This window comes from Ochlerotatus camptorhynchus, unplaced genomic scaffold (genome assembly GCF_037179485.1).
Source record: "Ochlerotatus camptorhynchus isolate MF236.1 unplaced genomic scaffold, CSIRO-AGI_Acam_v1.1 ptg000361l, whole genome shotgun sequence".
NCBI classification, from domain to species: Eukaryota; Metazoa; Arthropoda; class Insecta; order Diptera; family Culicidae; genus Ochlerotatus; species Ochlerotatus camptorhynchus.
In genome coordinates, this window is record NW_027040849.1 from 5,290,279 (window position 1) to 5,305,729 (window position 15,451).

Genomic DNA, 15,451 nt, shown 5'->3' on the forward strand with positions numbered 1-15,451 from the left:
AAATGCGTTATTGACAAAAGCTGATAAGTCCCTTCGAAAAAGTAATCGAGAATTCCGTTAAAACCGTCTTAGACTTTCCTCAAAAATCATTTAAGACTTCTCCTGGAATAATGGTGGGGTTCTCTCTGGTGTACCATACAATTTTCTTCATATTACTCATAATACAATAAGGCCAGAACAGATGAATATTTTTACTTCTGTCCCAACACATTCGAATCTGGCAACACCCTTCCTGCCCTACGTGGACCATTATCCAAATATCTGTATTAGAGTCGGTGTATAATGAGTCACGCCAAGAGTGAAGCCAAGGAAGCCAAGTCTACCTATTGAACTGTCAAACCGGCTACCTATCGTGCAAAGTAAATAAACATACGATGCTATGAAAGTTCCACGAAAGGTATTGCAATAAAATATAAAATATAATCGAAGAAATGAGCATAAACACGCAGTGAGCGTTAAATTGTCATGGGATACGCTCGGTAATGATTAGTAATGAGAATTTCTACTATTTTTTTGTTAAGATAATTTGACAAAATCACTGATAGGGGAAACGCTCCTATAGTTGCGGTACGTTAGAAGCGTTAGGTTCCTATAGTTGTGTATGGAGTCTCCATACACAACTATAGGAACCTAACGCTTCTAACGTACCGCAACTATAGGAGCGTTTACCCTATAATGATTTACTGCAGCCGCAATATTTTTTCTCTCGCTAGAAGTCATTTGAAGTTGTTGTAGAAGTCCTCTGTTGCCAAGTGAAAAGAATGGGAATCTTCCGAAAACCGTGATGCGAGTTCAAATGTTATTCTCTTGGCGTGACTCATTATACACCGACTCTAATCTGTATGAACGTTGAGCGAACCCCACACGTATCAATATATTGACGCGAAAGGAAATTATTGACAATAATATTGATGATGTGATTACATAAATATTGTCAGTAAAAGTGCAGGGTCCAATTTAAACACTACCATTCTTCCTACTTGTATCGATCCACATGGGTATACTTACCTTACCAATCAGGCTAAGGCCTTGTTGTCCTCTGCTGTCCGAAGAAGTCGTCTCCACTCTACTCGATCCATGGCCACAGTTCGCCAGCCTCGTAGTCTGCGAAGAGTTCGCAGGTCACCTTCTACTTGGTCGATCCACCTTGCCCGCTGCGCGCCTCTTCTTCTTGTTCCTGTTGGGTCGCTTTCTAGAACCATTTTCACTGGGTCGTCGTGCGGCATTCTTACGACGTGCCCAGCCCACCGTAGTCGCCCAATTTTTGCAATGTGAACGATGGATGGTTCTCCCAGCAGCTGGTGCAATTCGTGGTTCATTCGCCTCCTCCACGTTCCATCATCCATCTGCACTTCACCGTAGATGGTACGCAACACCTTCCGTTCGAAAACACCAAGTCCTCCACGAGCATAGTCCAGGTCTCGTGGCCGTAGAGGACCACCGGTCTAATCAGCGTCTTGTAGACAGTCAACTTCGTGCGGCGGCGAATTTTAGTAGGCATGATTCCCTGCCATAATGCGTCTTTGAATTTCTCTGCTGGTATCATTTTCGGTGGTCACCAGTCAGTCCAGTCTGATGTACGTTTCCGCCATCGTCTCAAAGTTCCGTGCCATGATGTCAATGTCATCTGCGAAGCCAAGAAGCTGGATGGACTTCCTGAAGATCGTGCCACTCGTGTCTATCCCAGCTCTTCTGATCACACCTTCTAACGGGATTCTGAATAGCAGACACGAAAGTCCATCACCTTGCCGTAACCGCCTTCGAGATTCAAAGGGACTCGAGAGTGTCCCCGATACTCGAACAACGCACACCACTGGATCCATCGTCGCCTTGACCAATCGCGTCAGTTTATCCGGAAATCCGTACCCGTGCATAATCTGCCATAGCTGACCTCGATCGATTGTGTCGTATGCGGATTTGAAATCGATGAACAAATGATGTGTGGGCACGTTGTATTCGCGGCATTTCTGCAGAACCTGCCGAATCGCGAAAATTTGGTCCGTGGTAGCGCGGGCACCCATGAATCCCGCCTGGTATTGCCCCACGAACTCTCTTGCAAATGGTGACAGGCGGCGGCATAGAATCACAAACGAAGTGACAGACGACTAACTAGCGAAGAAATCAATTCAAATAATGTGGTTCGCTGTAATAGAATTTTCTTAAAAGCTTGTGCCATCAGTCAACAGATGGGCTAGTATTTTTGTTTTGATTTGAACATAGTTAATTTTGCGTGCAATATGATCTTTGACAGTGTGCAAAGAGTGTATCATTTTGTCATTTTTTTATGCATTTCAATTTAGAGTAGAGTGAAAGAGATAGAACCAAAACATTCTAGTACATTTAGTACATGTGGTACAATCCATTAGTAGTGTTGCCATGTGGTACAAGCCAGTAGTAGTGGTGTTGTTGCCATGTGGTACACTGAAAAATTGCAATAGCAGGTGCGTCACCAAGGTTTTCGAGCCGCTCCGTCTGTCACTTTGTTTGTGATAGAATGTTGGAGAGTACCTTGTAGGCGGCGCTCAGCAGTGTGATCGCGCGGTAGTTGCAGCAATCCAACTTGTCGCCCTTTTTGTAGATTGGGCATACAACACCTTCCATCCACTCCTCTGGTAATATCTCCTCCTCCCAAATCTTGGCAATTACCCAGTGCAGCGCTATTGCCAGTGCTTCACCACCGTATTTTAATAGCTCTTTTTTTTTCATCTGTTCGGGACATAACACCACTGCGACCAGTAATTTGATCTATTGTAGTATATCCCGTGTCTTTAGTATAGTGCATGTCGTATTACTCCATCACTATTGAGAAATGATGAAGTATTCGGTTTTGATACAGTTGTCATTCTTGCCTTCATCGCAAGGAATCGATTCTAACTGAAAGGTTCCGCTATTTATACCCTTCGGAGTTGGAACACCCTCCAAAGGCGCGCCCCTTTGTCAGTCAAAATTGGATTCCTTAACAACAAATACAAACTTTGACACCTATAATGACCATGCATCAGAACCCTAGCCTTAACCACTTCAAACTAGGGAACAACGATTAGAAGATTAGGAATCACATAGGTGAAGACTAACTAACTCATTTTTTCCTTGTTTCAAGATCATCCTCGGTCCAGGCGAGGACTTATCACTATCAACAAGGCATAAAAAGTAACAAGGACTAAGGTGTGTTCCTTTGATTACTGAAAAATCCTGTTCCCCTAGTTTGAAGAAGTCAGGACTAGGAATCGGTGGTAGATCTTACATCCCGTAACGTACCACGAAAAGGTGATCTACCCACGTTACGGGGCATTTTAATAGCTCACTTGGTAGTTGATCTACACCAGTTGCTTTGTTGTTTTTCAGCCGGCCGATCTCCTCCTCAACTTCTTGAAGATCTGGGGCCGGTAGCCTGTCGTCTTCTGCGCGTGCTCCAAGGTCTGTTGCCGTGCCACCTTCGTTTTCTGCTGCTTCACCGTTGAGGTGCTCGTCATAGTACTGCTTCCACCTCTCAATCACCTCACACTCGTTCGTGAGAAGGTTACCGTACAATTCCTTGCACATATCGGCTTGCGGCACGTAGCCTTTGCACCGAGCTTTGCTCCACATTCAATCTCGTGCGGTGTTGCAGAATTCTTCTCCTCTACTAACAGTTTGCATTCGCCGTCAAAAGGTACTTCGAACTACCATACCCCGAGAGGCTGCAAAGTTCACGCATCGTTGGCCGTTGTCGTTCGATACGGCATGCAGGCTGTTTGGCCCGATTGCCGGTCTACACATTGCCTCCCGTCCTACCTGAGCGTTCCTGTCGCCGATATCGAATTTGACGTCCCGTTGCGAACAGCCGTCGTACACCTGCTCCAGCTGCACATAGAACGCTTCTTTCTCGTCGTCGGGTCTCCCTTCGTGTGGGCAGTGCACGTTGATGATACTGTAGTTGAAGAAACGGCCCTTAATCCTCAACTTGCACATCGTCGCGTTGATCGGCTGCCAACCAATCACGCGTTGGCGCATCTTACCCAGCACTACAAAGCCGGTTCCCAGCTCGTTGGTGGTGCCACAGCTCTGGTAGAAAGTAGCCGCTCGATGCCCGCTTTTCCATATCTTTTGTCCCGTTCAGCAAAGTTCCTGCAGTGCTACGACCACCGACAAACCGACATGAATGACCATAGCAAAACAATAAAATGTCTGACCAGAGGACACTACTGACATCTGGCTCCGTGTTCGCAGGAAATATTTAGCTAAGCCATCAACCCGCATGCAAAAGTTATACATTGGTTCGCATCTGATCTATTCTGGAAAAAATATATTTATCTAGATCAAAAAATCCTATGGTTTTGACAGTTCGGATCACTGCACATTTAAATCGGCCTTTTACGATTTTCGGACATAAGTCAGAATTAAGTGTCATGTCGGTTTGTCGGTGCTACGACTTCGAAGTTGCGTGGTTGAAGTTCGTCATAGATTAACTTATCGCAACCCGGGAAGCCGAGCGATATGCAGTTCCATGTTCCGAGTTTCCAATCGTAGTCCTTATTTCGTCGCGTAGGTCTGTACCGATTGTTCCAATCCGTATTTTTTTTCAGTATTTGCAACTTTGTTTTTTTTTGTGAAGAGAACATTACAGCAGAGTCTTTATGTATAGAGAGCATTACATATTTCAACTAAGGTCCGTTTGCTTCTCGTATCAATGTTCATCCTGCATTCGAGAGGAACACATCTGATTACAAAACAAGTGTTATCCGGTTGCAGTTATCATTCGATAAAGCGATTTCGATGTTTCGATTTGAATGGTCTGAGGTAGCTTAACCATAGAGGTAACTCTCAGACTAGAAGGTCCCGAAGAAACGTGCTCAACTTTTTGGCTCAGCTCTGGTACTCTCTTCAGTCCCAAGCTAATCGATGCGCCCCTCGAAATATTAACAAAAAATCCACGAACCCCTCATTTTATCTGTCAAATTTTCATAGCGAATCAAAACAAACATAGTGTAGTACTAGAATTTCGACTAGAATGGGGTGCGTTAATCGATTTGCTTGGGATCAATAGGCTAGTGAGCCAATTTAAAATCGTTAGTTTCGTATTGATTGTTGGCTTAACTCTTTAATGAGTCAATGTTTTACCCATTGATGAGTATCTGGTACCCATTAATGAGTAACAGTTACTCATTAATGGGTAACAGAAACTCATTATTATGTAAAAAAATTACTCTTTAATGAGTTAAGCAACTTTTCTTCAAAATAAGTATTGTTTTACTCATTTATGGGTCTTTCAAGTTATCGTGCAGGTACTCAGCCTTGAGTACACTGTACCAAAACATCATCTTCTGTTCGAATGAAACCTCAGACCATTCAAATCGAAACATCGTGGGTACTTCCATAGAGGTAACTCTAAGACCAGAAGGTCCCGAAGAAACGAGCTCAACTTTTTGGCTCAGCTCTGGTACTATCTTCGGTCCCAAGCTAATCGATTCACCCCTTGAAACATAGGAAAATCCATTAACCCCTCATATTATCTGCCAAACTTTCATAGCGAATCAAAACAAACATAGTGTAGTACTGGAATTTATACTAGAATGGGATACGTTAATCGATTTGCTTGGGATTAATAGGCTAGTCAAATAGTGAGCCAATTTAAAATCGTTAGTTTCGTATTGATTGTTGGTACTTCCAAGTTATCGTGTGCAGTTTTTAGTAATTCTCCATACTTTTGAGTAGAAATAATTCTCTCTCTCTCTCTCTCTCTCTCTCTCTCTCTGATTTATTTTCAGTGGACGATTAGATGAGCGTTGCATGAGGAACCGGTTAAACCGGTTTGCAAAAGGCAAATCACATAAAGTGAACCAAAACACGTAGTATTCTTTTGTATACGTAATTAAATTTATTCATCATTTGTATTATCCTCTATTGGAGTTATTTTACAACAGAATAATATGCTGCACGATGATGTTACCTACAACTAAAAATTTGTCTTTTGATTTAATTCTTACAAAAAAGGCACGGAATGGTCGATCATATTCACTTATATGACCTATCTGGACGGACACGTAACTCTATTTCTAAAAAATACACGAGATTTCTGTGGTTTACCTCCTTACGGAACAATCTTACTAAAAAAAGAGAAAGAATTGTCAACCCTAGAACAGCAACTTCAGTAACAGTGCCGCCAAAGACACTAGAAACGCATTCACCGTCCCATCGATCGTGCTAGTGGCGCTTCGATAAATCAACCAAGGAAACACCTTGATGTAATTTTCCGTCTCCTGCCATGGGTTCTCCCCATCGTCGAAGTGCATCGGACATTGATCTCGTTCTCGTTCGTATTCCGTCATATCGAGGGCAACAACCGCTCCCTCGGTGTAGTTCCACGAAGTGACGCTCTGTTTAAGGTCACAGAAAGCCCCTACGGCTTGCGACATCTGGATTCGATTCAATTCTGCTCTCTGATAAACCCAGCAGCGATACTTCGAAAGTGGATCCAGATCGTCGAAGGTGATAAGGTAGGATTTGAGATTCTCCTGCCAGTAGCCGATGCATTTCATGCGGTAATCCGGGTCACTGTAGATGTCCACCGGGCGTCCCAGATAATCAACGGATAGGCAGTAATTGGCATCAATGGCCATTTCCTTCTGGTCGGTGTCACAGACTGAGAAATCGGAAATGTTCTGCTTGCAGCGAATATCCGGACGAGGGCTAAGCGTGACACCGCCGAGAATTCGGGTTTTGAAGGGGGATTCTCCTTGCTGGGTAAAATTGAACTTTCCGGCGACTGGGCAACGAACTGGAACCGGTTTTGCCGCAAGATACAGATCGTAGCGCCATTCTTCTTTGTTCGGAAACTGTACCCACGAGCATACGGTGCTGAAATCGTTCTTGATGACGGCGGTTCCTTTACGGTAGCGAATCACGTTGTGATGCCGCGGAACGAAATCGAAGCAAATGTAATCCGTTTGACAACCATCAACGGTGAGGCGAGCCATCATAATCCTGGTGTCACGCTGCTCACGGCAAATGTAGATGGTCCTCCTGTAACGGGCACGATCCGGGTAGTACGTCTCGATTATATGCGTCTCGTTGATGGTCACTTCAGCGTCGATGTTAGCCGTATTGATCCATTCGCCGGTGAAGTTCTGAGGAAACCTACAGCCTGGTTCTACAACGTCAGATTTGACTGGAGTAACTCGATAACGTTCCGGTGATTTTTCAACGGTGTTCAGAGTATTACATTCTGCCGTAATCGATGCACCAATGTACAAATCATCATCTCTGTTCTTCAGGAAGCAACGGTATTTTTCATCTTCACGAGATTCTTTAGTGTTGACTACGGCAAAGTAGTGATTCTTTCCTATGAACCAATCTCCCAGGCAGCTGAACTCGACCACACCGTTGAAAGTGCCATCCATTCCCTGACACTGGCGATAAGTGATGTTGAACTTCTGATTCTGAATCAAAAACTGTGTACCGGGTGTTTGACAAGACTGTATCTTGGCATCTGGACTGTCACATTCACCAGTAAAGCGGAACCGGTTCTACGAAAATCAATTGAACAATATAAACATTTCTAAGAAATTTATTATCTGTTACACCATCTCCTCACCTGATAAGCAAAGTGCCAAACGCCTTCCAGCGATGATCGACAGCTGATCGGGATGAAATTCTTGTTAAACAACGTGATACGCTGCTGATCTTGCCTTAACCCCCGGCAGATCCGATCCATCGAAGGCTTCTCGTTGCGGTCCAACGTTACGCATGGTGCTGGCAGATTAAAAAAAATAACAAATGCAAATCAATTAGCTACTTACTCCCATCGCACTTGCACTCAATTCGACTTACTCTCGAACTTCTCGAACACGTTTAAAGTACGCGGAAACGCCTTTACACAAACGTAACACTCGCTACCCTTGAAGATAAAGGTGTGATCGGACCCGTTGCGGGCACTTTCAATGCACTCAATCTTGTGGCGGCCCTGTTTGGGACCCTGCCGTTCGTAGCTCCACTCGTCGATGGCCGTCGACGTCGGTTCGCCTACCTCCCAACTGAACCAGGTTCCCTGCAGGACCTTGGGAATTTCACATCGGTTTTGGGCACCGACTGCGGCTGCAATTAAAAGGTAATTACGGATTTGCATATCACTAAATCAGAATATTGCAGCCAGTCCACGACAAACAAGAAGCAGTAAGTTGTTTATGCTTCCCTTACTTCGTTTCCTACAGAGGCAAGCACCACAAAGATGACGAGGGACGATGGAGGGCGTGTCTCAAGAAAAGTAAATTTCAAGCGAGGAATTTTCACTACTTACCACAGCCGAATGCCGCTAACAATATCACTACTAGATTGAAGTTCATGGCAGTTATAACTTACACATAAATTTAACTATTTTTGTACGAATAATCGTGCGACAAAAGACTAAAAAACTAAGGAGGTAAATTTTAGCATTTGTACGATGCACCTGAACTTCAAATCAAACTCAGCAGTGGCTGTGAATCATTCATTCATTAATGACACCTCGTCGAGTCGAATGTCAAGCTTCGTCCGTTAACGTCCAATTGGAAACGAAAAATGCATGAATGAAAACACAGATAACAGGCGTTACAAAGGTGAAGATGTGCCGCTAGACTTTCTGTCGGTACAATAAATGGGTCCCGTTCGCCCTATCGGTATTCCCGTTTCCGAAACGGATTTTGCATAAAAAACACTATTTTTTATGAGTAATCCGATTCAACTGAAAACTTCCATACGCTAAAGGTTAAGATCACTTAATCACTCTGCAATACACGTTTACACGTTTTTTTACGTGGTTTGTGTCACTCAGGGCTCCTAATCTGCACTTAATACCCCGGACAGACTATGGCTTATATCATGTAATATAGGCTGGCTTGCAATGAGCACTCATACATCTAGTTTTCACTGGAAATCCTATATATGAGTGCTAATTGCAAGCCAGCCTATATTACATGATATAAGCCATAGTCTGTCCGGGGTATAAGGCACAGCTAAACAGACATAAAAATCGCAAGTTTTTCGTCGAATACGCATTTAACGATCAATTGAAATGATTTTAGTTGATAGGACCACCACCTGTGGCGCTCATAGTCAATTCTCTTGCATTTGACGTTTACACACTACCGCCATCTCTTCAGCATACTGCCCATCACAGTGTGCTCAACAGATGGTGGTAGTGCTTTTGCTACGATGTTTTAGAGTGAGAAATATTAATTGTTTTATGTCTGTTTCACGCAGAAAAATTTATCGTTGAAACAAAAATATTTGAGGTAAATTTTAACGTAAACTCAGTTTGTTCTGGCCACAAAAATAAACAAGGTTTATTTAAAACGTATTCCATGTTTGAAGTCATGTGATATTAATGTTTAAAATAAAAATAATGTTTCGTTTATTTTAAAAATATTCGTGTTCAAAATAAACGTGAATATTTTTGTTTGGTTTGACAACTATGCAAACAAAAATAAATATGTTTATTTTAAACATGCTTCTTATGTTTGAAAGAAACATACTTAATTTTAAATTATATTAGCATTTGAATGTAGGATAAAGCAAAAAATGGATTGCAAAGAGGTGAAAAAAAAAACGATCTGCAGACAAGGCATCTAAACTCTTGCTCTTTTTCGGGTGCGATTAAGGGTGGGCTGTAGCTTTTGGGGCCCTGGTCCGGGATACGGGGACCCGTCGGGGTGAGTGTCCGGAAGTTCCAGTTCAGTAAAACCAGTGAAACTTTGTGATATTAGCGTCGTTTTGTCGTTTCTAACGCTGGTCCACATACCGGCCTATTTCTACGTTCGATGTTGGAGGATCCGGGATAGATTCAAAATCAATTTAGGATTTTCGTTTTTCTTCCGACGTCAGTTGTGGAGGAGGATGATACAGGGATCGGCATCAGAAACGACAGAGTGACGTCGATACTGTGAGGTTCCTCCAGTTTTATCGAGCTGGAACTTTGTTAAGACACTTACCTAGGTGGGTTTCCGGATCCATGACTTCGGTTTTGTTGCGGGCCGTTTTCAGTTGATCGGCAAAGCTGGGGCAATTTTTTATCCGAATATAAACAAGAAGGAAAAAAAAAATGCAGGGCACGCTAAAAATCGTTTACCCAAATTCTATATTGTTGAAATAAACATGCTTATGACTTTAATTCAAACATATATATTTTTGTTGCAAACATGGTTTTAATTTATTTTGAATTATTCATATGTTTATAGAATAAACATTTATATTTTTGATTTAAATGAAAAAAATTCGGTTCCGTGTTGTATGTGTTTCAGGTATGAACGACTGTCACCAGTAAACTGGAAAAAGCTGTTCCAATCCAATAAAGCAGTGCATTTTGACAGTTCGATTGGAACAGCTTTTGGCACACACCCAAACTTTTACTGCAAGGCTTTAGGTTTTACCGACACTATATTACCCAGAATATATAACCGAACGAACGAATGCATTTATAAAAAAATATAAATTGATTGATGAGCGTTTTAGTACAATAATTGTATACCTTATTACGTTATTTTTGCTTTTATTTAAAAAGAAACCCGACGTAATAAGGTATTTTAAAAGTTGTTGATTTTGCAATTTAAATATATTCAAGCATAACTTTTCAAAAGGACGTATGTCACATTGGATAGGAAATTAGAAACATTGGATACACACAAAAAATAATCATTGATAAAATTAAAAGAACCGTTGATAGAATTAAAAGTTTGCATTGGTTCTTTTTGGTAGAAAGTAGCTAACTTTCAAAATGAAAGTCAACCAACTGTCAAAACAAAAGTTTAGCATATTATTAATTTTAAAAGTTTTAACTTTCAAATCATATTGTAGAACTGTCAAACTAAAAACCAAATACTTTTAGATTGATGTTGGAAAAGTGTTGCTTCAAAAGAAGGCTATTTCACCGCATTAGTATAAGTTTTCACCTCAAATACGAATTATTTTTAATTTAATTGCTTTTATGTAAAAGGGAAATAACCAATATTTATATTTATTTATTTAGTATTTTGTAAATATTCATATGTCTATTTTTCATTCACATCAGGATGTTGATATCAGGGATGTTGTCTTTGGCGGATGGCTTTAGTGAAGGTTTTCTCCCAGACGCGGGGCTCCAACATGCAGTGGAGTTGGTCGAACGAAAGTGCATATTGTTTTCACAGCTGGCCGGCGATAAGCAGCAAAACCTGGTGCGACTAAATCTAACCAGTGTCCTATAGAAAAGAACGGAATCTGTAATCCCTCCAGCGATATATTGCAAACGCTATTGATAGCCACCGAAAGCATCTCTGTAGTGTGCTCTAACGTCCCAATATGCTGGCGATCTGGAAAATAATCATCTTGTTTTTCAAAACCACCCTCAGATTATCTAGACAGTAGTTGCAATCTTACCTTCTGCGAAAACTTTACTCTTTCTCATTGCCTCCATTACCGGAATCGGTTCCCGGAACTGCACGATGCACGATTGATTTTCTGCGGTTGGATTCTTGTGTCTCATACTATATGCCCTATTGGATTTTTGGACCATGACAATGAGCTTTTCAAGAGGTGATTTTGACAGTTGTACAATTTTTATTTTAAAAGTATGAACTTTTAAAATTACATGTCGATAATGAAAGAAAAACTTTCAAACCAAAGAAAAACAATTCATTTTGAAAATATTCATAGTTAAAACTACCAAATTCGAGAAACTTTTAATTTGAAATGTTAAAATTTTTAAAGAAACAATTTTTGTTTTTTGTGTGTAGCAATGTCTATATGAGATTATTAAATGCTAATCAAAAGTTAATGCTATTTTTTTAAATCTGTTTGTGCTATTAGTTGGATAAAGGGATTGTGTTTAAGAGAATTGAGAAAAATATCGAGTTTTGCAAACACGGACAAGACTTCTGATAAAACAAAATCATACACCTTTTACTTTTATACTACTCACATACACCCTGATTGATTCGTCGGTATCACACCTTGATTGTTACATACACCCTGCATGATTCGTCTATTTGACAGAAGAGTTTTCACATACGTCAAATCAGATACACCGGTTTTTGTTTTGCAGTGAAGATACGTCGGCAGCTCGAAAAGCATTGAGGAATTGTCGGTTGGTTGATTAATTTACATAACTACCCAGAGTTGCGAAATAATCGATGTTAAAAGCGGAGATGAGAGGGTCACTGCATTATCTGCTGTCAGATGTTAAACGTTTTGTGTTTTTCGTATTCAGAAAGCGCTGGTCAGATTGGTATGTGAAGTTCAATATTAAAGTCAAGATTAAAGTGCAATTTCATTAGAATACTTTTGAAATAATACACATCTTGCTCTCGGAAATACAAAAACAAACATACAAACTTGACGCATTTGCAGATTGATAGTGGTTGCTTTGTTTTTTCACATACGACGCTTCACTGTGAGCGTATCTGCAGTTTTTGTGTTATCATCAAATTTTAACAGTTAAGTCATGTTTACAATAAAAGGGTGTATCAACACCATTTTAAAAACAATGAAAGAACGTTACATAGGGCGTTTATTATATATATTTTCCATAATGTATTACAATTTCAAACCTTGTTTTTCATTAACTCGTAGGAAAAGCATGTATTTTATATTCGGTTAGATGCAAAATATAGATTTGTTTATTTTTGTGACTTACGTCCTTTTGAAAAGTTATGCTTGATATAGTGCAGTTTTACGGTTTTACGTTAAATTGATTTGGTTTGGGAGCACTTTTTTCTTGGTTCGCCAAGACGATACAACGTAAAAGCACACTTTTATTGGCGATTTCGCACGTTTGATGAGTCTACATAAAAATGAATAATACTATACATTATGTAAATATATTAAGGCTGTGTTCTATTTGGTGGATTTTCTAAATTGACAATTTCGTTTGCAGCATCTGAAATCTCCACCGAAATCGTCTGGAACATCATCCGTTGGGAACGTCAGCAAACTCCGTTGAAATTTTATGTAAACTATTGCCTGGAATCTCTTTCGTCAAAATTGTCTGAAATCTCCTCTTCCGAAATAGACGTAATTGAAAGCATTTTAAACAATCACACCAGAAAATAGAGATGTCCAATTGTTTTTGTTCACTGTGCTGTATTTTTTCCAAAAATGAGAGTGAAGAACATGTTTGAATCGATGGATGATAATCATCTGAAGAAGTTAATGCTAACTTGACATAATTGATTTTTCGGTTCGTTATTATAATGAGAGAGAGAGAAGGATTAGTATTTTCCATTTAATTCCACTACTTTATTTGCTTATCCTTGACAGATACGCGTATTTCGTCTACAGAAGCAAATAAAGTAGTGGAATTAAATGGAAAATACTAATCCTTCTCTCTCTCATTATACAGGTATTCCACTAAGACGCCCACATTCATCAGGGTTCGTTATTGTTTATTGCGGTTTATTGTTTATTGTTGTTTTACATACATACATTGTTTTCGGTAAACAAAGCGTCCCATAACTGAGTTCGGTAACGGTCTCGGTAAACGTCAAATCCACCATATTGTGATTTTCGATCGACTTTGAAAACGTTCGTGTTTGTGAAAAATAAAATGGTGAAATTATGGAGGCTGTTATGCAACACCAAGATGAGCGAATCGTAGATATTTTCCGTAAGTAATTAATTTTCGTTATCTAAATAAATACCGATTACAGATAGCCGATGTTGTTGCTTGTTTTTTTCTGTCGGTTCAAGTTCCATTCCCGTTGGCGACGATCTGAAAACAGCATTTGGAATCTTCATCCAATGCTTCCCTGTTTTCAGTGTAGCGCCGAATCCTTCTGACAAAAATTGTTTTTGTTCATTGGTGGAGCAATTTGCAACACTAACAAATTGATCACGACTGCAGCCAAATTTTTACATGCATTGCATTGACCACCACCTTGAAACAATATTAAAGAAAATTATAGTTGAGTCGGTTACCTTCTTAAAAAAATTACAGATCTCTCGGTAATTTTCGATTTACAAATCGTCCTCAAAATTACAGTTCTCCGGTAAATTCGACTACAAATCAAGCAATGCACATCGGTAAACGTTACCGATCGTTCGGTAAATTTGACAGCTAATTTTGCTGATCCAGTTTACAGATTTTTCGGTAGTGTTCTGTTGAGAATTCGGTAAATGAATTACCGAAGTCGGTGATTCTAAGTGTGTGGTCATACCATAAAAAAACATCTTATAGTCAGATACTTCTGCCGGCGAAAAACAAAAGAAAACTTTGGACGAAGCGCATCACGGGAGAGATGAAAGTCGAAGACAGAAGCAACTCTGTTGAATACTCTCTGTAGTCCGCAAATCACAGCGTATGCTGTAGAGGCAGGCTTAGCATAAGGTAGTTACGAAGCGGTCGGGGTTGAACATTCAGGTCAATTTGCTTCAGGATAGCCTCGCAATCTGTTCTTCCTTGCAGGATATTGGCCACGGTTAGGACTCTGCTTGTGTCTCTTCTAGTCCGGAGAAGTTCTAGGTCGATAAGTTATTCGATTAATTGATTATTCGAATAAAAATCGGTCACCACTAGATGAATCTGAAGCGTCATTTGGCATCCACTGTCAATAAGAGCCGTTCATAAATAATGAGCAATTTAAATGGGACCAGGGCTAATCACAAATGATGGCGCCACAGTAACTAAAAAATACACCGGATGCCCACTCAAACTAGCACATATTTGGAGTTTGCTATATCAGATGCTAGAGTTAGATTGCTTGGGTGTGTTTTGATTTTCAAGAAAATTGCGTTTAAAGCCATTGTATAAGATTGGTTGTTCCGCCTATTACAAATGTTGATCTAGAAATGTTTTTGTTAATTTCTTAATACATTTTTATGCTATGGAGAATCTTGCACTCAATCCCTGTCAACCATTTATAGATACACTGTAGCTCACATGATTTTCACATTTTTAGACAATTGGACACTTTTGAGCATACTGACAGTGATAAATCTGAAGGAGGTACGACAGAACAAAACAGCTTACTCTTTCACACTTGCATCACAGCGCTGAATGCTAGAAAGAGTAGTCTGTTCGAGAGTCGGTTGCATTCATCCTAACCCCTATATTCATCACATTGATGTAAGCAACGACGAAATGCTCGATTGTTGCCCCCGTGGAATCTACAGTGAACTTCATTGTAATTTCGATGTTTTTTCCATTTTTATTTTTCTCGGGGATGTTGCAATCTTTTTCGACCATACAGCCCAATACCCTAAAATTTGTTAGAACATCAAAGTAACGCTTGATGACGTTACGCTTGCCCAATGAGCTGGATTACCGAGGTGAAGCAATCACTCACACAACCACTGTACGATACACGCAAGTACACGCAAGTAGTGACGTCACTACTTGCGTTTACGTTGATTTTTTGGTTTACTAATACAACCCTATTTCACGATCTGCGCCACCTCTCTCTGTACCTCATTGACGCTTGCCTACCCGCATGACAGATCAAGAGAAAGTGCATTCCGCGAGTACACA

General features: G+C 40.4%; 2 protein-coding genes across 2 annotated transcripts in view; both read right to left on the bottom strand.

The window, feature by feature from the left end:
- Positions 1-15,451, bottom strand: part of LOC135709530 (eclosion hormone-like) — a 128,672-nt gene that overhangs the window by 85,133 nt on the left and 28,088 nt on the right. The gene's annotated exons all lie outside the window — the stretch shown is intronic.
- udt (protein undicht) lies at positions 5,835-8,445 on the bottom strand. The gene is made up of 4 exons (XM_065232054.1): positions 8,276-8,445; positions 7,810-8,073; positions 7,574-7,731; positions 5,835-7,505 (listed from the first exon to the last, which is right to left on the bottom strand). The coding sequence occupies exons 1-4, from the start codon at positions 8,319-8,321 to the stop codon at positions 6,114-6,116; spliced, it is 1,860 nt and encodes a 619-aa protein (XP_065088126.1). The 5' UTR covers positions 8,322-8,445; the 3' UTR covers positions 5,835-6,113.

What these genes read in the sequence shown, in the direction of transcription:
- udt (XM_065232054.1), bottom strand. Translation starts at nt 8,321, where the DNA reads ATGAACTTCAATCTAGTAGTGATATTGTTAGCGGCATTCGGCTGTG. An exon ending in CGTGTTCGAGAAGTTCGAGA is followed by an intron (nt 7,732 to 7,809) that starts GTAAGTCGAATT and finishes TTAATCTGCCAG; the next exon opens with CACCATGCGTAACGTTGGAC. An exon ending in TTTGGCACTTTGCTTATCAG is followed by an intron (nt 7,506 to 7,573) that starts GTGAGGAGATGG and finishes TGATTTTCGTAG; the next exon opens with AACCGGTTCCGCTTTACTGG.